Source organism: Sciurus vulgaris (genome assembly GCF_902686455.1).
Source record: "Sciurus vulgaris genome assembly, chromosome: 2".
Lineage (NCBI taxonomy): Eukaryota > Metazoa > Chordata > Mammalia > Rodentia > Sciuridae > Sciurus > Sciurus vulgaris.
Window position 1 is genome coordinate 169311572 of NC_136462.1, and position 23535 is coordinate 169335106.

General features: G+C 39.3%; 1 protein-coding gene across 1 annotated transcript; it reads right to left on the minus strand.

Moving 5' to 3' along the window:
- Positions 1-7539: 7539 nt before the first annotated feature.
- LAMP5 (lysosomal associated membrane protein family member 5) lies at positions 7540-22454 on the minus strand. The gene is made up of 6 exons (XM_079128817.1): positions 22115-22454; positions 21408-21580; positions 20898-21029; positions 20695-20800; positions 19209-19397; positions 7540-8514 (listed from the first exon to the last, which is right to left on the minus strand). The coding sequence occupies exons 1-6, from the start codon at positions 22176-22178 to the stop codon at positions 8336-8338; spliced, it is 843 nt and encodes a 280-aa protein (XP_078984943.1). The 5' UTR covers positions 22179-22454; the 3' UTR covers positions 7540-8335.
- Between the last annotated feature and the right edge of the window lie 1081 nt (positions 22455-23535).

Sequence of the window (23535 nt, forward strand, 5' to 3'; positions counted from 1 at the left end):
AGCACTTTTTTCTTAATGGTAGCAGTGTAATGTATTTTGCAATGAATTTGTAATTTTTCTGTACTATAGTTTTGATAATTTATAGTACTTTGATGTCACGTAGCCATTGTATCAGTTGAAGTAATACTTGTTTACTAGCAGGAGTTTGAACAAAAGCCTTTCCTACTTTTTTATCCCTTTCAGAGAACCAACGATTCTTTAGGAACTTTGAATACTGAATGACTCTCAATCACCGTCAGCTTTAGTAGAATATCTTTCTTATCTTAACAAGTGTCTTATGTGATGGAAAAAGAGTTAAGGGTGATGGTGATGGTGTACACGTTTCATTTATCCAACCAAAAATGATGAAATAAATTTTGAGCCACATTGTACCACCAAACTATTCCTTGGGATAAAGCTAAATATTTTGAAATATCACATTTTCTTCAAGGCTTTTAGAAGCAAACCATTTCTTGCACATCAGGATGTTTCTCTTAGTGCACACCCTCAGATGGGTATGGCATCCCCTTGTGGCCAAATGTCCCTTCTAGGGAGCAATTTCCATGCTAGGATCATTGGACTCAGTTCCCCCAAAATTGAATGTTTCCGTGAGACCGTGGGAATTCCAGGCTCATGAAGGGAGACGAGAGTGAACAAGGCAAGACGTTTGGTTTCATTCATCACTGTTTTTAAACTCTGTTTGCTAGCACACCAAACTCTTGTCTGTATTTACCTTTGTACCACAGTATTAATCACTATTGTTCATATATTGTGATGGAAGTCTGAACTGATGCTAGAGGATGAATTAGCAAGGGGGTATTTTACCAGGTATGATCTGACTTCAGTTGTAACCATGTTATGAAGTGTTTCTGACATAGGAGAATTTGTGCTGCTGTCTAGGTCTTCTTGAATGTTGATAAAAATGAATGACTACTACAATACATTTTGTGTTGCTTGTTGGATGAATTTGCATGTTACCTGTAGGCCAATATAGATTTGCCTTTAAAACTCTGGAAGAGCTACATAGTCATCATTAGTTTCTATTAATTATGCATCAGACAAAAGCCATTTGTTACCAAACTGGAAAACCAGAGGCTTTTCTTAATGACTTCATATACTGTAACAAATATAAATTTAAATTTGCAAAAATACTCTGGTTACTCTAAGCATAATTAAGAATTTTTGTAATATTAATAGGTTGTTAATTATTTATTATAGTTAAAAGGGAAGGGAGGCATAAAAATGACCTTCTGTGGATTAGATTTTCAGTTTTCTCCCAACTGGAAATGCCTCACCATGAATAGGATCTATAATTTTTTGTTTCATAAAATAGCAAATTGATGTTTTATGTAAAATATTAAAATATTAATATAAATATGTAAGAATAAAAACCTAAATACAGAAAATGGCAGTCCTAAAAGTTAATGAAATAGATTGTCTTAATTTAAGCAGGACTATGTAGAATAAGAAAGAAAAAGAAAATCCTTTTTTAACCAGAACAAACATTAAAAAAAAATTGCAGAAAATAGTGGATTTTGGATTCAGACATTTTCAACAATGTAATGGAAATTTTTTCTGTAACTTTCTTATTATTGGCTATTTTTTAAAGTGTTCATTGAGTTTACCAAAAGTTACTGTAGCTTATAAGGATCTGTGGCAGAATCTGCACTTGCAAATAAAAATAAATGTTTGCCTTTTCTCCATTGTGTTATTGGAAATTCTTGATTTTGCAAATTTGCCTTATTGAGTAACCAAGAATAGTTTATTTGTGATCTTGGGGAAAGTAAAGGAGTTGGTTTAAAATTACATGTGACAGGGGCTGGAGTTGTGGCTTGATGGTGGACTGCCCACCTGGCATGTGTGAGGCCCAGGGTTCAATTCTCAACACCACATATAAATCAGTCAGTCAATAAAAGAAACCTGTCAATTGGGCTTTAACAAGGCATTTTTTAAAACTTATATGTGACACCATGATTATAGGAACTGAAGACAAGCCTGCCCATCCCCAGAGATTACAAAGAGTATCAGATTATGATACCACCATTGAGGAAAAAAAAAAAGTCCTCAATTCCGGAAAGCCAAATTCAAGGAAAGCCAGATTCAGGGCTAAGGACTCACACTCCATCTCCCAGTTCCAAAGATGCTAAACCAATCTCTAAGCTTTTACAACAAAAGATGCAGAAATGACTTAGATTAGAAAAGGAAGTGAGAGCTCTTACTTAGCCTGAAAGAGAAAGGTGTTATTTTTTTAAATAGAATGAGATTGAGTTTTAAAAAAATTGAATTAGATACATAGTATCAAACTGAGTTGTGGTTGTGTCCCTATTATCCACTGGGAAGAACACACTTATTAGCAATTATTGCAAAACTAAAAATCATTCCATGAAGTTAACAACTCAATGAGTTCAGACTCCTTGGTCAAACTGATCAAAGGAATAACCTGGTGTCATCAAGGAAATGGTATTGAGATTCTGGGGAAAGAGAAGATGATATTGAGCTGAAGCAGATTCAAAATGTACAAGCAAGAGAAATTTTGTGAAAGTGGGATGATACAGTACAAATCCATGGGGTGCAGGAAAAATCATTCAGTTTGAGCCTCTGAATGTGTGCATTTTAAGTTATGTTTCCATTTTGAGTTTATGTTATTTTAGTGTGGGATATGACAAAATAAGAGCCCAGCACAGACTTAGATACAAATTCTTTATTCAGGGGATGATCCTGAGAATCTCCATATAGTAGAGTGTAGAAAGGAAACAAAAAGGAGCAAGTAAAAAAGGAAGTGCATTTAGATGAATAGGCTCGTATGGAGGACATGGGGCTCAATGCCATTGCAAACCTTCTAGGAGACACTTTGGAACTGACCTTCTGGTGATGAGAATGCATGTCCTATCTCATATTGGTTGAGAACTGCTCCTGGTATATCAACTCCCAGAACTTTCACCTTGACCTGCACATGGGTACAGTTCTCCACCCGAGAGAATTGGGAAAGTTATTGGAATCTCAGCTAATGACCTCCATAAAGGGAAAGGGAACAGAGATTGAACACTAACTGCATCTCCTACATAGATTTAATTAAGGCTAAAAAAGAACTTAGGGAAAGTCTATGGGTTGCTGATTTCTGGATCAGAATATGCTATTTTAAATGCACTCCTTATCCTGAGGGGTTTGATCATGGGGCAAATGCTTTAATAATTATATCTATTGTAGTCAGCATTTTTGAAAACTTAAAACTAGAAAGGACATCGGTATTTTTTGTAGCCCACTTTAACCAAGATAATCAAGTCCCAAAGAATTAGGTAATGACCACACTTTAATCCTATTACCTACATCACACACACACATGTACGCGCGCACATTTCAAGGGCAGGGATATTTACCTATTTTGTTCATTGATGTGTCCCCAGTACTTGAAACAGAGTCTAGAAAGTACATGATCAGTGATAATAAAATACTCCTGATCGCATTTGTCACATGGGCCTTTGTGAATCCTTCCCTGACAGACAACTCCACAGATGTGTCACTTTAAATGACATCTGTCATGGCCATTAACCCTGGGACTCTTAGCACATAGGCCCTCTGGGCTGTCTGAAACTTTAGGCACTTTCTCTGACAGATATGTTTAAGTGCATAAATTAGAATGCATGGGTTTACAAAGAAAACCAATCAAATTGTAGTTATCAAAAAATTCAGTGCTGATGAGGATGTGAAAATAAAGGAACCCCTATATACTGTTGGTGGGATTATAAATTATACAGCTCCTATGTAAAACAATATGGAGGTTCCTCAAAACACTAAAATTAGAGCTACTACATGATCCAGCTATACCATTCCTATCTAAAGGAAATGAAGTCTGCATACAAAGGAGATACCTTTATTCCTATCTTCATGGCAGCATTCTTCACAAGAGTCAAGCTATGGAATCAGCTTAGGCGCCTATCAACAAGTGAATGGATAAAGAAAATAAGTTAAATGTCCACTGTGGAGTATTATTCAGGCATAAAGAATGAAATCCTGTCATTTGCAGAAAAATGGATGTAACTAGAGAACATCGTGCTAAGCAAAACAAGCCAGACACAATGACAAGTATAACATGTTTTCTTTCATATATGGAAACCAAATTAAAAAAAAAAACATGAAGAGAGACTGTTAGAAGAAGGGAAGGAGGGGAGAGGGAAAGATAGCATAGTAGAGAGGGTGGATATAATCAAAGCACAATATGCAAGTATGGAATGTCACAGTGAAATCCACTAATTTGTACAACCAATATGCATTAATAATTACAATAAAAACTTTCATTTTGTTGTTATAATGCATTAAATATCCTGATCTTATAATTGGAGTAATAACTATCTTAATTTCAAACCAGTGATTGTAAATGACTTTTTGAGATACCACCAAAAAGTGTCTAAGGTAGTGATCTCTGTTGATGACGAATTCACAGGACCTATAGTGGTTTAGTCCTACATTCATGATTAAAAGAAATTATATCTTTTGTTTCAAATTAGTAAACACTAAAGGAATATTTTTTCCAAGTTCATAGACGAATAGTTTCCCTCACTTCCAAATTGACACCCCCCCCCCCAGTGGTTTACTGGACCTGTGGTGGGAGAAATCCTTGCATAGAAACATTATGAATTTAGTAAATGCACATAGAGAACTGTAGAGGTCAAATTAAAAACCCCTGCAATAGTCCCTTTTGTCCCATGAACTCTTGTTTGGCAAGTGAAATCAGAATAAATATGTTAAGAATTGTGCTGAAAAAATATCATTAATAATATCTTTTGTGGCACATCTCCAGAGTGCCAGGCTAGGAACTGAAGTGTACTTTCATGAATCCTCAAATAACTTTACAAGAATGTGGGAGTGAATTACATTTTCAAATGAAGAAAATGAACCCAGAAACATAATAATCTGGATATATGCTAAAGCTTTTAAACCAGACATTTTCCTATTTCTGCATTGAAATTAACTGGGTACATAGCAAAGCTGCAAGTTTTAGAATATTACCACAGAAATTCTTAGTCTAAGGATGATGCCTTACAACTGACATTTTCAGTTGTCAGATGACTCAATGGAGTCAGCTTCAAATTACATGCTAAGACACCCTGATTTAAAGTTGTTTGCCTGGGTCACTGGGTGTTGGTAGTGAAGAGGAAGTTGGCTTTTCAGCAGAAAAACTGACTCCGGGAAAGTTTCTGTGCCCAATGTCTGGACTAACTCCCTATAAAAACCCCTCAAACACAAAGTATGCTGCTCTACCAAGATGACCAGCACAGTCATTCCTAACATCTTTCCTCCCACTTCTCCATTCACATGTCTGGTGTCTTCCATACCCATGCAACTTTGCCAAGTCTTCATTAAGGGAAAAATTGGACAATTGGCAAAAAAAAAAAAAAAAATAGTTCCACGTTGGAGGACTTTCTCAGGTTCCAGGAGAGAAGCAACTGTCCCCTGTCCTTTGAGGCAGTTTCATGGGGGCTGTTTCCTGGGAACAGGGGGACTTTACAAAGAACCACTCTCAGAATCTAAATCAAAGTTACTCTCCCACAAAAGAAATCAGCCTATGGTTCATCAGAGGTGGTGTTTCCATGTAGGCAGACCCAGCAACCAGACCCAGTATCCTTATGTGCCCAGAGACATTTGTGTTTGAAGTCCTAGTAAAAAAGAAAGTGACAGTTAAAGAGGTAATTGAGCATCTGTGGCTTATCTGTTTATTTTCTTTCCCATCTAAGAGCATGGGGAGCAACACAGATGGATAAGCCCCCATCTCTGCCTATTTCTACTACAGTAGTAGCCACAGAATGACTATAGATACTGCTCCTACTCTGCATCCCATTATCTTGTTCCATTCATAATGAAGAGAAAGACGGAGCTCAGAGAAATAAGGGTAGGTTCAAAGAAACTGAGCTGAGTTGAATATTTAATGTAAGACAGCTAAATAAAATAACATGCTAAATAATGATGAGTATAACAATAGTAATAAATAGCAACAATGGCTTTTCATTCATCTCACTTTACAGGTTAAAAAATCCCTCCAAATTTTGAGAATTAAAAAATTTGAATTCCAAAGGTCAGCTTAGGTACAGGGATGTGACTACCTGTTACCATTTTGAAGACTCAGGGAGTCTTATATCTTAAAATGACATACTTATGTGGGTTTATTTTTGTCGATCCCCCCAACCCAGTCATCACATTTACTAGTGTATATTTGGCACTGAATCTGCACTGAAAATTGATAGTAAGTGTTCAGATTCAGTGTTTGTAGAATATGTGAGTAAATTACAATACCAAAACTATTAATAAGCATATATTTTTGTGAACATAGTTTGAAAAAACACAAGGGAATTTTCAAGAGTATGAGAAGGGAAAAGTCCCTTTTCAAGAGGGACTTTCTCAGCATCAGTCTAAGTATTTTTCAGAAGGAGTTATAGAACAGAATGGTGACTTGTTGTGAAGTCCTAGTTACATCTAAGTGTCTGCTTCTCCCCAAATCATTGGGTGGTTATAAATCAATAAAATAATTTTTTAAAAAAGCATGCGAGATGCTGAAATGGAAGTGCTTATGAAATCTGGAATAAGGGGACCAAAAGGTCACCGATGAATGAAAGAATTTAATTAGACACCCCTTGGGGAGTTCCTTTGTGGAACTTTTACGAGAATTTGTAGATTTCCCTCTCACTGGTTCTAGGTAGACACCAAAGAGAGATCAGGTAAAGAAGATCAAGGTTGATGGTGGAGCAAACAAATGAATGATAGAACAACGGCTGATACTTAGCAAGATTTATCGGGATAATGAATTTCTATTGTCCCCAGCTCTCAGTAGCTAAAGACTCAAGAAAATGAATTCATAAGCTGCCTCTCATTGGTTGGAGGAGATTGTATGGGGCAGTGGGGAGGGGATTTCTATCCTATGTGCATTTCTCTAAAGTGTGAGTAAATTACATTTTACTGCAAATAAAACTCAGCTTAGGCTGACATGTCCAATCCAGCTTTTTAATACAAAGAGAAATGCCAAATTTAAGACCAAGAAACATCAGAAGCAATACTAGGCCCATCATGTGAGAGGTTCCATTATTAAAACTAGTTATTTTTGCTAAAATAAATCCATATCCTTTTACCTGGAAAAGCTAATTTCTTTCCTGTTATGTTTTGGATCTTAAATATCCTCCAAAGAAATGGTCTTCAGTTCATGGCACTATTGGGAAGTGATGGAACCTGGGAAGGGGTGGGGTCTAGAGAAAGGAAGTTAGGTCATTGGGGTTGAATCCTTAAAGGGGATACTGGACCCCTCCTTCTTCCTGTCTGCCTCTCTTTTCTTCCCAGATGCCATGAGATAACAGACCTCCTCCACGTTCACTCCCACCATGATATACTGTACCACCATATGCCCAAAGCAACAGGGTAAGGCAACCATGGACTGAAATCTCTGAAACCATGAGCCAAAATAAACTTTCCTCCTTATAAAGTTCTTATGTCAGATATTTATCACAATAATGAAAAACTAAGATATTCTTTTTTTTTCATTCCCGCTCTTCTTTGCTTTTCCTCTTGCAAAAATGAAAAATAAAAAATCCCATCTGCATCCTTCACCTTTCCCCTCTTGATGCCAAAGATACCATTTTACTTATGTTTTCTTGTTTCAAGAAAGCAGCCAAAGGCCAGAGAGTAGTGTGTTTTAATTCATTTCAAAAACAAACTTATATAGATTGATTCTTCAGGTCACCTTATTTGGACCTGATACATTATATATTCCAAATAACTGTGCATAGTTACATTAAACAGGTTCTTGTGCTGTAAAGTCACTGGGTGCAAGCAGCAGTGAAACATTCCCAAGACAATCACTAGACATGCAGAACGCCAGCCAGAAGCATGGATCACTTTCAGGGGTCTTGCTGCAGGGAGCATGAGGTTGTATTTTGTGTGCATTTAAATTGTGTAGTAAGCCAGCTGAGGCCAGGGGAGCAAAGCACCCCCTATTCCCTGAACCTAAAGAGGTTTCCTCCCAAAGGAAGCCCGTTTTCAATCCCAAAACTTCAGGACCAAACACCTCTTCAAGTATTGTTATTTGCTCCTTGGAGAGTCAAAGCCAAGCCATCATGAGCATGAAAGCCGGCTGACCCCCTTCTGTTTTGCTCCCCAGCATGGAGAGAACAATAGTAATTTAGCCCATTAATCCAATGAACCCTGCCCCATCTCTGAATTTAAGCATGGACACAGGCCAAGCAAGCCTCAGATACCCAGGCCTGTTGGATTGTAGCTATGTTGGTGTATCCCATGAGCAAGGTGGAAAGTGCTTTTGTTGTTCTACCTGATCCAGTTGGGGGCTAGGACTTGGGGGCTACCTGCCTGATGGCCTCTAACCCATGTGCTTGTACTCGGATCGATCCCTGGGGATCTGCACCTGGTTGGCAGTCATTTTGTGGTGGATGTGGTAAATCACGAGTGTTACCACTATGACAAGGCCCAAAATAAGCCCCAAAATCAGGGGCAAGGTTTCCTCCAACTGCTCTCTTTCATCCACTGGACATTTATGCTCTGAAATGGAAAGAAAAAAAGGAGTGAGTTCTGTGTCAAAGTATTCTGAATCATGAGTTCACATATTAAAACTAAGACAGAAATGAAGATGAAAAGATCTTTTAAGGAATCTTTGGGGAAATTCTTTTCTTTACAGAAATTGTACTTTCCCAGTGAATCCCAAGGCTGAGCCACTTAATAGTTCTCCCCAATGTAAAATAAAAATACAACAATTAAATAGGGCAACATTCAGTTATCAGATTCCTGGCATACACCAACAAAACATACAGATGGTTTTCTTAAATTTTCATCTTTTTTCAATTACATACAATTGTTATTACTTTTATTAATGGTTTTCTAACATTTTAATTCAAGTATGCCATATGCATATAGCATAGAGAATTGCATACAAATATACAACTTACAAAAAGGTTAAAAATACCAAGTGTTGGTAACCATACAGAACAAATGGAACTCAACAACCTTGGTGGAAAATGGTATAACTGCTCTGTAAAATGGCTCAATAATCTCTAATAAGGACAAATATACGCCTACCTTATATCATGACATTGTCTTTCTAAGTATCTACCCAAGAAAAAATGTAAATATGTGGACACAAAAGCACTTTAACATAAATGTTTATAGAAGCTTTATTGAGACTAATCAAGCACTAGAAACAACAAAATATCCTTAAAAGTTGAATAAACTGCAGTAGATTTATACAGTCTATTAATTAACAATAATAAGAAGTGAGGCAGGTACCCTGACCCACATCTATAATCTCAGCTACTTAGGCTGAGACAGAAGGATCACAAGGTCAAAGCCAGTAACTTGGTATCAATCTGTCTCAAAATAAAAAATAATAAATAATAAAACACTGGGAATATAGTTCAGTAGTGGATTGCTCCTGGGTTCAATCCTCAGTACTAAAAAAAAAAAAAAAAAAAAAAAATGCAAACAGAAAGAAATGTTGCTGTATAGATAGATCACAGAAACATTATGTTGAGTAAAAATTGTCAGACACAATAAAGTCCAATACTTTAAGGTTCAATTTATATGAAGTTCAAAACAGGTGAAGCAAAGTCTACCATCATAGAAATCAGTAAATTGTTCATGTTCAGGAAAAGGAACACAGAGATCTTTCAATTGTGATGAAAATGTTCTGTATCTTGATTTGGTGATGTTTACATGGTTGCAAGTATAGATAAAATATATTGAACTATACAGTTTTTAAAATTTACATTTTAAGCATTACATTTATAAAAATGCATACACACTTTAAAATATGTGTATTGTAACATATGCGAATTAGATTACGAATTTTTTAAAGTAACAGAGCTTGATGAATATTTAACAAAGGAACGTCCTTATAACCAGCATCTAGATCAAGAAAGGAAATGTCAGCAGTGCTTTGGGGTGGATTCATTCGCATCCTCCTAAGCTTCAGGATAGAGGATGTAAGGATGATCTTGCTGCAACATCTGTCACCCCACTGGTTGCTAGATTTGATCTGGCTGACCCAGATGGTTAGGCTATGCCCCCTTCCTCCCTCACTGTTGTAAATCCTTCACAAAGCTGCATTCTCATTCGAAGACAGTGGCCCCGGATAGAAGAGGGCATATGAGTAACTAACATTCAGGATGGCTCAATAGCTCCCTGTCTCCCATTCCATTTTTTCTTTATTTTACATATTGTTTGTTTATTTGGGACCAGGAATTGAACCCAGAAACACCTAACCACTAACCAACATCCTCGGCCATTTTTATTTTATTTTGAGATGGGTCACACTATCTTGCTTAGGGCCTCACTAGGATGCTGAAGTTAGCTTTAAACTTGTGCTCCTTCTGCCTCAGCTTCCCAAGCCTCTTGGATTACAGGCATGTGCTGCCACATCCCATTTTAGAGTGAATTATCCCCCCCTTGGAAGAATTTCTGATAGCCACATAATTTGCAGAGCCAATGAGAATTGCATTCCCAGAAAGCAGAATATATTTCCTTGGCCTTATTTGCTCCTTGGAGGTAACAGGCAGCCAACCTCTTCCCAAAATTTATGAGCCAGAGCTATAGAAAACAGGCTTTGGAAATCTTTTCAGAGATACTGAGTTTTCAAGTCAAGATAACCCAGTAAACATCTATTGAGTGCCTACTGTGTGCCAGGATCCTCTTGCTCCTTGGAAATACTCCCTCATCTCCCATATATGAAATCAACAGAGAGAAAGGAGATGAGACCTAAGTCTGAGGAATCTTCCTCTCTCATAATAAGAATTCATGGAAAATTTCATACAAATTCACAGCTTTTAAAAAGCTGTATACTTAATATTCCTAGTTCCTAAATTAACATTCAGTTCTAAGCACAGTTATCTCATATAATCCCTTTAAACATTCTAAGGTGAATAAAATTATTGTACCCATTTTACACACAGGGTAACTGACAATGAATAATGTGCCCAGGCATAAACAAAGCCCCATCCGTACTCAAATAGTTTAACAACATAATTAGGACAGTGCCTAACAGACCCTGGCTACTGGGATTAAAAGGCTGCTGAATTCCAAATCCCAGGAAGTAGCCTGATCTGTATGCTGGTCACAGAGGTTCTGGAAATCCATTAAGCTGGATATTTATTGCAAAGGTATATATGAAAACTTTCAGAATTATTTCTGGATTGATTTCATTGATTGTGGTAATAATTTCATAGGTATAATCACAGGTCAAATAGTTATCACACCATGCACTTAAGTGTGTCTAGTTTTAGGACATCAACTACACCTAAATAAAAATTTCATAATAATCATGTATCCCAACAGAAAAAAAATTCCTAAAAATAGTGTTAAAAGAGAAAATAGTTTGGCAAATGGCAGAGAAGTGTTAAGAATCTATTAGCACTAAGTTGATCCTTTCTTCTTATTAAAATCAGAATGCTGAAAATAAATTTGTAGAGGACATTTTTTCACAACTTGATTCAATTCTAAAAAATTCCAGTCCTTTGAGGATTAGCTTGTAATTCAAATGCTGGTTCCCCACAGGGAAGAGACTTGCTGATAGTTCCCAGTGCACCAAGGGTAGTGTTGCACTTAGAACTCCATGATGGCAGAGATCTTTTCCCATGATATCACATTGTCCCTCATCTCTGCCTCACCCATCAGCTGCTCAGAGGCCCCAAGCATCTTGGCAACACTGGCCTCTGGCTCCATCCTCTGCTCCTTCCCTTCTTATTTTCCCTCCCAAAGAGCAGTTTCATGGGTAGACCAACCTGTTAGACCCTGGTTTTAACTCATTTCTTTGTACCTGACTTATAATTACCCAGGCAACCAACTAATCAGGGACCTCAAATATAACATACACCCTCCCAGGAATATAACACAGAAGGAGATGAGAGTTGAATCAGGAAGCAAGAGCTTATGTAGCTAAACCACTGGACATTAAGGCCATATGGCATTCTCCAAGACAGTGTGGCCACAACTCCAGGTGCTCAGAACAGACAGTCCAGGAGAGCTTGGTAAAGAAGAAAGCTTGAGTGGACTGGGAAGAATCTGGAAATGGGTCTCCAAGATCCATTAGCCAAATTATAAAGTCATGCTTTCTTTCTTTTTATACCATATATCTATCAGTAAATGGACAAATGTATAGATAGATATAACTACAGGAATATAGATACATGTAGGAGCTGTATGTATAGTTCAGTGGCAGAGTGAATGCTTAATATGCATAAGGCCCTGGGTTTAAACTCCAACGAGAGAGAGAGAGAGAGAGAGAGAGAGAGAGAGAGAGAGAGAGAGAGAGAGAGAGAGAGAGAGATGTAGATATAGATACAGATGAACTTTAAGTGGTCCCTGGAGTCCAGACTCTCATAGCAAGAGGGAACATATGCAGTGAAACACTGTTAGGGAGATTGAGGAAAGTGAGTTCAAGTCTCAGGTATCCCACCTGCCTGCTAAGTAAGCTTGGGCAAGTCACTTAAGCTACCTCAACCTCAGATTCCTATAAAATAGGGATAAGATGTACTTTAGACGGTTTAGCATCAAATACAATAACACAGGAGGCCAGGCAGAGTGGACTTTCTATCACTGTTATCTAAAAAGAGAATTTTTTACACATGTAAATCTTATAGGTACTCCTTTTAAGTCTAAAAATCTGGAGATTTAGTACCAAAAGTAGTATCCCTAAATGGATAACAAGTTGGATGAAAGAAATACCATCTCACAACCTCTAAGAAGGTTGGAAGGAAAAAGATGATTTATTTTGGCAAGTGAGAGAGAGAGAAGAAAAACTAAAATATTATTGATTTATTTCTTTTAAAATAGTTTTGTGTTACTTTAGAAAAAATACCTGAATTAACACCACAGGAAAAAGGTATATGAGAGGTTATTAATCTATGGAGATGTCAAAAATAATAGGAACATAAAAAATATCAATAATTGTCATGAAAAATACCGAATTCCTATCCTTATTAACCCTCATCCGTTAAATGGTCAAATAAAAGGAAATTCATAATCCACAACTATATTCTACCATTTCAAAACCCACAAAGGTCTGGAAACCAAATATCTTTGGCAGAAAAATCTGACTTAGACTCATGTTCACCTACTTATAATTCTCATTCATCCTACTTAGCATGTTTTCTCTGCAGGAAACAGATATATTAATATGTTTGCTTACAGGGGCTACCCTGGGACTTTTCTGGGGTCTTATGCAACATGTGGACTGTGCACTGTTTTGCCTTCCTAAAGTCTAAAATAGGCTCAATTCTGAAAGATTACTACCCACAAGAGTTTTGGACAAATTTAGCATTATGAACCTACAAAAGCAAAACAGACATTCCTACAGGTTAAGCCAGTGCTTTCAAACTCAGATTATGACCCATAGTAAAAATAATATTTTTATTGCAATCAAGAATATATGTACACATACATAACAGAGCAAAAGTCTTATAGTTATCTTTCCTTTGTACATCTGATGTATTATAGTTTAGATCTTTAATGTCCCCCAAAGGCCCATGTGTTGAAGTCATGGTTCCCAGCCATGGCACTATTGAAATGTGATGGAACCGTTAGTGAGGCCTAGTGAAAGGAAGTTAGTTCATTGAGGGCCCTTCCTACCTCTCCTTCTTTGCTTCCCAGCCACCATAGGGGGAACAGGCATTATGCTATATGCTCCAGTCATTAAGTACTGTGCTGCTATGGTCCAAAACAACAGGTTCAAACAACCATGGACTGAAATTTCTGAAACTATGAGCCAAAATAAACCTTTCCTTTCTTAAAGTTCAATAGCTAAAGTATTTTGTTACAGTAACATAAAAGTGATTAATACATAAAAAATTATACTATGTTCTATTCCCCTTCACTTAAAACAATGTTGCTTATGATCCACTAAAGCACAAGTATGAGGAAACTCTAGATGCCTACTCAGAATGTTTAAGAGTGCAAAAAATGAAAATACATAAGTTTACAAAGAAAAATGAAATTTAGTTATCAATTTTATAAATAATTTGAGATGGAGCAACATACATATTTATTGATACGCATGATTGCAAGGCAGTAAAAATAATAGTCACTTTGCAAGATCTACACAAAGTAATATGAGTTAAAATTACTCATATGAGATAAAAATAATTATGATTTCTATTGATGAGTAAATCACAGGTACTGTTAATAGTACTTTCACTTATTACCTTCGTTTATAACCAAAGGAAATGCCAAATACTAATCAGAGGTTAGTAAAAATATTTAAATTTTTCCCACTGAAATTTGTAGTCTACCTGAATTCTATCCACAAACCTTACAGATTCCTATGTTAGAATACTGTGCAATAAACTGATTATACAACTTACAGATCGTATAAGAAAGGACCCACATCCTTACCAGGGAGAAGAGCATCCCTTGGCTCAGCTCAGATCACATCCAGCTTTGGATGCTCTGAGATCTCTGACTCCTTGTCCCCTCTTTTAGACTTGAGGTCTCTTATGCCTCATGTAGCTCTGGAGTACACACAACAAGGTTCTCTGAAACTAAATGGCCTATGACTGGGAAGGTGACAAGCAGCCCTGTCATTCAAAGAACAGACGAAGACAGATCAGACAACAAAGTGCACATCTGTTGCCAGCTGCCAGTTGCCAACTGAATTTCCCTCAACCATGAACCCAGTGCACCCAGCCAAATCATGATGGATCTTAGGCTCTATTTGCTGGATGTTTTATTTTATTGTGTTTTGTTTAATAATCACAGTGTTTTAAAGTTGTGATGACTCCCTGAGACAAACTATAAGAGCTCTTCGTTGTACCCCAAATGAATGCCAATGGAAAGAGCAAAAGGCCAAGCTATCAGCTTGCCAGAGCTCTGCTAACACCGAGACTGCTCCTGTGTGAACAGGAGGACAATCTTATGCTGACTGTGCATCCCTCTGTCCTTTGACAGGACAGCTAGAGGGAGGGGTTTGACCCTCTTCCTATATTGTTTCTGGGCTAGCTTTGTACTCTCAGAAAAAAAAGGTATTTTGCATATTGAGATGCTATTAAAATGAGTGGCAGGTACTCTCATCATGATGTAAACTTTGGACATGATAAAATAATAAAAACCATTGTTTGATGCCATGTATGACAGGAACATGAAATGTATTGTGTGCCGCCTTTCTCACAAGACTGAGAGCTCCATCATGGCAGGGAAAGGTCAGATATCCCTGTACTTGAGGTAGCAGATAGTGTCCTTGGCATTTACCTATGCACACATCCCACTGGGATTTAACTACAGGGCAGATCAGAAGTACCAGAGAGTTGACATTCCCAAAGTAGCCTTCCCTGATGAATGGCAGTTGGTGAGTAAATCTCACTCCCTTAGGGCAGCAATCCTGAGAAATGTCCTACTGTCTCCAGAGGATAGTCCCTGGAACCTAGAATTCTATGACTGCCTAGCCACATGGCCCTATGCTGATGTTCCATGTTGAATCCCTCCACAGAGTTCTCAGCAATGTTAATAACCAGATTGTCCCTGGTTGGCTCTTACTCTGGAACCTTGAAGAGCAACTGTGCAGGGTATCACATTTCTTGGTTTGAAAGTGACAGGTAAAGCACAGGTTTACATAATACTCTGGATAGTCAAATTTTCTATGTGTTTATGATAGGCAAAGAAGCTTGCCACAGGTTGTTCTCCCAGGGTCTGTGTAGGGGGATATATAGAGAAAAGTAAGGCATACTCATTTCCACTAAAATGCAATCACCCACAGATGGCATTTCCCACTCATGCTATTAGGAACAATAATAAAAAGCTTGTAAGGGCTGGGAATGTAGCTCAGTAGTAGAGTAGTTGCCTAGCATACACAAGGTCTTGGGTTTCATCCCCAGTATTACTATTTTAAAAAATCCAAAAAAACAAAACTCATGAATTCAGGGTCCCCAACCAACTCACTAAAGGTGCCTCTTGCATTGACCATGTTTATTATAGTTACTTAGCAGGAGCAGCTGAAGCCTTGAGAGTCTACAGGGTTTAGGGATGCAGCTTTCAGCTTTCAACAAGCAACCAATTCTCTGGGCTTCAGTTGCTCCCTTGTAAATGGAGAACTCAGGATCTTTCTCCCAGGTTTGTTTGGGTATTTTCCTCTGAGAATTAAAAAGGATTCAGCTTATTTGTGGTATGTTTTAAATGCCTTTTAACCCTGAATCTTTAAGAGCAGATGCAATCTTCATGTTCTGCTATGTTTATTCTGACATTCTATATAAAAGTTTCCTTTAATTCAAGCCATTAAAATACTCAGGCTGGTTCTTTTTCTCCTGGGAAGGAATCCCCCATTCTATCCCAACCATAAATTTCCCTAGTCCCTCAAAGGGACACACAATGAATTAATTGCAAAGGGCAAGTTAATTAACCTCAACTGAGAAACTAGGTACCTGGATCTGCTGGGTGACAGTTGCTCTACAAATTGTTTGGTATACAAATGGACCAAAGGTGGCTTCTGTATACTGGTTGTTTATTTCTTCACTGCAAGCAGAGACCTGTCAGCTCAAAAGCCTACTGGCTCTAAACTTAAAATTTTTCCTGTCCAGTTATTTTTAAAACAGCTCAAACAAGCAAATGTTCAGCCATTTAAAACCTGCCCATTTTTGCATGACCCTTGAAATTTCACCCAGCAGCTGTTATCCATTCATAAGGTAGTCCTTGCAGTTATAAAGCCCCAAGCTATTGTGCATCCCAGAAGCTCTCCTACCCAAACCCACTCCTCCCACTCTTGTGCTGTTCAGCAACATCTCCTAGACACATAAGCCCTCTCCCCTTGGGAGTTCGCCTACCCTCCTCTCCTTCTGAATGGTGTCCCTTTGTGCCATGAGACTCCCTCTAGACAGTCTCATCCTATGAGGGTTTCTGGCCTCACAACCTTGTCCAATCCCCACCTAAGAAAGCCTTGTTGTACATTTCCTTTTCTAGTCCTTTGAACACTCTATTAACATTCTATGTACTGGGAGAATGACATGGAACCTGGCTAGCGATGGAGCATGTTGGCCTGCTCCAGATCTGCTGAACCAGACTCTGCATCCTAACAACGTTAACTACAGTTGTACACACTGAAGTTCAACATCGGTGTGCACACTGCAATTAGCTGTGTGCTTGGCTAAGAGTCTTTCATTTGTGGATTAATTCAGTAGCCAAGCACAATACACTAAAGGGACTAAAGTGATAAAGTCATCAACCCACCTTTTGGCTCCTTTCAGCCCCTGCTCCTCAATCAATTTTGCTGACCCTTTTCTCAGTTTGTCTCATAAAGTCTAGTAAGTAATCAGCTCTAAAGACTGCCAGGTATTATGCAGGAAATAGTTTCTTCACAAGAAACCCTGATGCTGTGCTGGACCATAACCACATCTAAACAGCATACACACACACACACACACACACACACACACACACGTACCTACACATCCTATAGTGGATGTGCAGATATATGATCAGATACTGGCCCCTCAAGCAAGTATGCTTCACTCATAACCATACAGGCATGTGCAACACAGTAAAAGCTCCTGGACTTCTGCAACCTGAAAATACACCCTAAGAGCAATCATTTTCATTCCCAATAATTGGAATATTATGATCTTTTACAAGACACAGTGGGGGGCAGGTGTTAAGAGACACAGACAAGAAGAGCCTGGACAAAAGAACCCCTTCCACACAAAGGCATATGATCCAGTGAGTGATTGTGAATGAGGCCTGCCTCCTCCCAGGAGTGTGGAGGCTAAGCCTCAGGGCACACACAGGAGAATGCATACCAATTATTAGCCAGAAAATCCTGGATGAGACAAAGTCCACTTTACTTATGCTTACTAGATCTATGGTTAAAAATTACACATGCTTACTAACTCTATTTTTATCCAGCAGCCTTCCCAATGGAGGACCTTGAAATGGATAAAAATTGTTTTGTTTTGTTTTTTCTTCATTCCATGCAAGAGATTTTACTGATTTTTACCAAAGTAGCTCTGGTTCAGTACTTATTTATTTTTTCTTTGTATATAATTTTAAATGTCTATGAGATTTGATTTTTTATTCCATAACAACTATAAGCTACCACTCAGAAATAACTCAAAAAGGGTTAGAACGGGTTGTGGTAAGTAACTTATATGAGCAGCACTTATAATATAAGTAATGCCAAGAAATTAAGAACTATCTAGAGCAGCTGGCCACAAAAAAACAAAAAGCCACTAAAGACTGTTAAATTACAATATAAACTCAGAGACCCAGGGGACTATACTATACTACAGTATTTTCATAATTAATTCCTGGACTTAAAAAATCAAAAATCAACTTACGTTTAATATTTTCAGTTTAAGAAAGACACTTAAATTTTATAAATACTTCCAGAATTAAGCAGACTTCTTTGAAACCATTAAGGTCTTGCAGCTTTGTTCTAATCTTCTAGGAAATACATTAAAATGGTACACCCTATCCTTCCTTGAGATCAGGTACATGTGGCTGTATTTACTAAATAAATGACATTCTTATTTGCCCAGCATACAGGCATTTGAAAGCCTCTATTAGTTGAATCCACAGCTTCAGAATATCAATTTAGAGCCAAAGTTCATTGGACATCTGCAATGGGTCAGGAACTGTGTTACATGCCAATAATACAAAGATGAATAAGAACCAGGTCCTTCTCTCAATGACCATTTAAGTTGAAAATGCTCCCAATGACCACTTGAGACTTCTCAGACACCTTTTGAGTAATCACAAGATGGTGGTGGGTGCACTGTATTCAGTATAGATGAGGGGACCCTGTATTTTATGAAAGCTGAATTCCTTAGGAAATGGTGGTACGCGATGTGGGGAGGGGGGCCTTCCTTAATATCCTGAACATTTGGATGATTGTATTTATGTGGCAATCCGCAACCAAAGGAAGGCACACACACACAAAGCAAACAGAAACGCTCCATGAGAAACGCACAAAATATCACATTGTCTTTAACAATTTCATCCACAGGAGGGTGCAAGGGTATAGGGTGGGAGGAAGAAAGAGAGAGAGAGAAGAAAGAAATGAGATAAAGAAGAAAGGGGAGGAGAAAGAGCGAGCCACTGAGGAAAACTGATATATTCATTTTTACTACCTTTTTAGATTTGAATTGTTATGGAGGGAAGCAGAAAATCCAAATAGTAACATCCTGGGACCCTGGCAGTTCTTTCTCCCCATCTATCCTTAAAATCAGCCATTCCTTCCTCCTTCCTCATACCTCCACTTCCCAATTTACCTTCACTGAAGACGAAATCTGAGATGATGTCAAAGGGTTGGATATGGACAGCTGACAGGATCATGGTAACAGTTTTCTGAGGATCACTGGAGGCCAGAGAAATGGTTTGCTGAGCTTGACACTCGTAGGACTTCCCAGCTGGGGTGACCAAGGCAGAGAGGTGATGCGAATTGGCTGTGTGCTTCCCAGCTACGGCAAATGTCCAAAGAATTGGTTAGACTCTTTTTGCTTGCCGCGCCCTCATAGCTCCTAACTTGGTGCACCTAACTCGGTTGGTTGGTTCTTTCCTCTCATCTCAGACCCACAGCCTGTCCCTCCTTTCCTCTGCTGGGGCTCCTCAAAGGCAGTAAATTGTAATGGACAAAAGCATTCATTTTCTCTGAGCTAGGGTGCCTTAAATATTGACTTGGAATTTCTTTTTAGAAAAGGAGAGTGACATCTAAACCCACATCATTTTACTACATAAAGCCTAACAATGGGGATCCCAAAGGCACAGAAAGAACAGTGACGGTTTTTCCAGTGGCTCAGCAAAGAATAAAACATTTTTCCTCAATAAAGCATGTTGGATTGCTGATGTTCTGGTGAATGTCCTCAACTCAAAAATATACATATCCTATGCACATCTGCCCCCCCCCCTTTTCTCCTTTACTTGCCTGTTTTTTGTTTGTTTGTTTTTTCATTTTTTCTTTCAAGCATTGTGGGAAATGCTTGAAGATAAACTTTGATGAAGAGGAAAAATGTTTCTTTTAGTACCGTTATTAAAAGGGATTAAAAGGGAGAGATGACTCATGTATCTTGGTTTCAATAAAAATTCTTTTGCAACTCAGGTGACTGGCTGGTGCAAGACCTCACTAGGAATAAAACAACTTTTAAAAATTTAAATATGCTCTTTGATAGTGATTACAGATAGGTACATTGTTATTTAGGAAATGGATGTTCCTCCTGCTGCAGTATTTTTGGAAGATCTGGTGAATGTTGAAAGAATGGTCAGGAAAAGTTCATAAATTAAGGCCTGGGGTTTAGAAAGGGGTCCAAGGTGGCTGCAGTCGATGACAAGATATTGTGTGAGCCGTGCTGCCATGCGCAGAATGATACTGAAAGTCATCCAATCCCGACCAAAAAAAAAAAAAAAAAAAAAAAAAGGAAAGTCGCACTGTCCTCTTGTATTTTTAGGAAAAACTATGGTGCAGAAGAAAATAAAAATAAAGCTTTGGCGTCTTTCTCTGTGCTTCTTATAAGGCTAAATCATGAGGCCCGTATGAAGCAGTCAGAGGACAAAATAGGCCCTGCGTGACAGAGGAATTCCTAGAGGACTCACAGGCCTTCGGGTCTCCTCCACTCTGGAGAGCAAACAGGCCCAGTGGCCTAGTAGTACATAGTCCAGATCATTTCCCCAAACCCTGAGGAACTTGTCCTTAGCGCCTGCGCTCCCTGCGGTGTCCGCACTTTTCAGTCTTCCTCCCCAGCCCTGCTGGACTCCACTCACCGCTGACCGCGTCTTTAAAGTGGGTCTTCTCCGTGGAATCGTAGACAAACTGCACCTTGCTCAGTCTCCAAGTCGCCTCTGGTCCCTTGGACGTGTTGTGGCTTTCCTGCCAAGAGGGGGAGGCACGTGTCAACCGCTCCTAGGACTTCTGGGTCTGCTATGGTCCACACCCACCGCCCCTCTGCGCGCCAGTCTCGAGTTACCTTTACAAACAGCATTTTGAGCGCATATGAGCGGTCCACCCAGAACACCTGCAGCTCCGACTCACTGCTGCCACATCGGCCCTTTACCTCAGCTCCCCGGGTCAACGCGATGTCAGCCTGTTCTGTGATCAGCTGGGAACACAGACGACCCGTGCCCCCTCAGTGGCCCAGGCCCCAGTGAGGGCTGTAAAGGGCGGCGCGTCCAAACTCTGGGTTGCACATTTGGGCACTCCTTTGCGCGCGCGCGCTCCCAGGTCCAGGAACATGCGATTAGATTCTCTACGTGCAGCCCCAGCCGGTGGGGAAGCAGAGAGAGGGGGATTTATTTTCAAAGCAGGCAGGGCGAGCAGAAGGCGTACAAGCCGGAATCCCCATGCAGCATTCTGGAGCAGCCTGCAGGGGGATGGGTTTGGGGGAAAGGCGGGCGACCCAAGTCTTCGCAGGGCCTTGAGGGAGGATGCCCTTCGGCCCTGGAGCCCTAGGATCAAGCTGGGGGAAAGGGTTCCTTACATCGACGTAATTGCTGGCCCACACATCATAAGGTACAATAAATTTGGCTGCAAATTCTGCCATGAGACACGTCGTCCCATTTTCCCGCACCACAAATATGTCTTTTTCAGGGTTAGTAGAAAGGCCTGAGAGATTTTCCACTTCTTGTTCTGCCATGATTTGAGCCACTGTATCTGCGGAACAAATAAAACAATCTCATCAGGTTAGTGCTCCTGGAGACCACTCGTTTAGGTCACTGGAGTGCAGAGACAGTAATCTGTGGGCTTTTGAGTGATAAAGTTCCATGCTAGCAGTTGTGTGCTCTTCAAGCCATTTCTCTAACCCAGTACTAACAAACTCAATTCCCTTGCTGTTGATTTTAAATGGGGATAAAATTTAAGCATTTTAAATAGTCTTACTTGCAATGAGATGCTTTTCTCTACATCCTGGGGGCTTGAAGTCAAATCTTTCTTGTCAATGCTTTGACCCCACTAAGCCAGCCTGTCTAGCGGTGTCTGGCATATGCCACACAGGTGTGTGGTTCCCAAGGGAGCACCCTGCCACCGGCAGGGAAATCCTTCCCCTTTCTCCCAAAAGGAAAAAAAAAAAAAAAAACCCTCAAAACATGAGAACCACATTTTAAATCTTAAACTACTGGCTCTACTATGCCATTTCTATTCTCTGCAAAGAGTGCATCCTGCCCACCCAGCCGCTAAAACGATACTCACGGAACAGCATCAGAAGAATTCTAAGTCTATGGAAGCTGAGAAAGGCTCTTCCTCGGAGATCCATGCTTGTAGTTGCTGCGAATGAGGCCAGATGTGCTGCTGCAGTGGGCGCCTGAGAGGGAATCCCTCAAAGTCGCCGCTGGAGTGGGCTGGAGTGAGCGAAGGGCGGGGGACGGAGAGGGAGGCGGGAGGGAGCGCGTGTTCCGTGCGCTCTGGCTAAGGACCGGTGTCGGGTGCCGCACAGACCGCTGCTGGCTGGGCAAATCAGATCACTGCAGAGGAAAGCATCGAGAGGCGAGTGAGCTGTCCATGACGGCGAGTGCTGAAAGGAATCCGGTTGTGTTGCAGGAGTGGTTGTGACTTGGCTTGTGCAGAGGTCCAATGAGATTTAGGGGGGTTAAAATTCTCCTGGGTTTGTTTTTTAATTCTGCAATTGCATCCGCAACGATGAGTTTCTCCTGGGAAACTTAATGGCACCCTTGGACTTATTAATCTCCCTACCAGGTACAATGATTATATGGTATACATATCCTATAACTGAAGTCTAAATTCTGAAAATGCTCCTGGCTCCTGAAAGAAAACAGTAGAGCACAATTTGCTCCTGCTTTGGAGGAGGAAGGGTAGAAAAGAATGAGAAGGAAAATGCTATGGCAACAGTTTCTTGCATTTGGAGACATCTATTTCTCTTCCCTGCTCTCAATGAGCTCATAGGTTTAAAGTAAAATTGATGCCTCCTTAAACGGGGCCATGAGACAATGCAGTGTCTCCTTTTGGACTTACTGTCCTGTTCTACTTTCTGAGAACATGTGGACTCTGAACTCTGGGGTCACCTACCCTCACCGATTATATTGTGATTATTCTACCAAGAGGGATGTAAAGTTTATGAGGTTATCTAGGGTCTGTCAGGTTAGGAATTTTAGATTTATTCTCTAATTAATGTCACATAGTTATGTAAGACAAAATGCACAACGATATTATTCTAAAGCTTCTAGTGGAACAGAAAAACAAATATTACTGGGATAATTCCCATATTTACACTTTTGGTAGTTTGCTTTTTTTCCATTCTCACTCTATAAATAAGAATACACCCTTTTTAGGTGTCCTCATGCTGTCCTCATTAATTGTGATGATGTCAAAACATTTTATTTCTTAGAGAATATTTCAGTATGTGAGTAAATTCTTGCTGGCTCAGTAATATGCTATAAAACGAACAATGTCATGTTAAAGGGCAAAATGCAAAATATTTTTCCCTGTATTATTTAATTTGATCTTTCCCACAATGTTAGAGAGTAGACAAAGAAAGATATAGGTTATTGTTGTTATACTTACCCCTAAACCGAGGCTCAGAGAAATTAAATGACCTTCCAAACATGACGTGGTCAGTTAGAATTAAAATAGAAGAATCACATGTTGTAACTTTG

What these genes read in the sequence shown, in the direction of transcription:
- LAMP5 (XM_079128817.1), bottom strand. Translation starts at nt 22,178, where the DNA reads ATGGATCTCCGAGGAAGAGCCTTTCTCAGCTTCCATAGACTTAGAATT. An exon ending in AATTCTTCTGATGCTGTTCC is followed by an intron (nt 21,581 to 22,114) that starts GTGAGTATCGTT and finishes TTTGTTCCGCAG; the next exon opens with ATACAGTGGCTCAAATCATG. An exon ending in CTTTAAAGACGCGGTCAGCG is followed by an intron (nt 19,398 to 20,694) that starts GTGAGTGGAGTC and finishes CATTTGCCGTAG; the next exon opens with CTGGGAAGCACACAGCCAAT.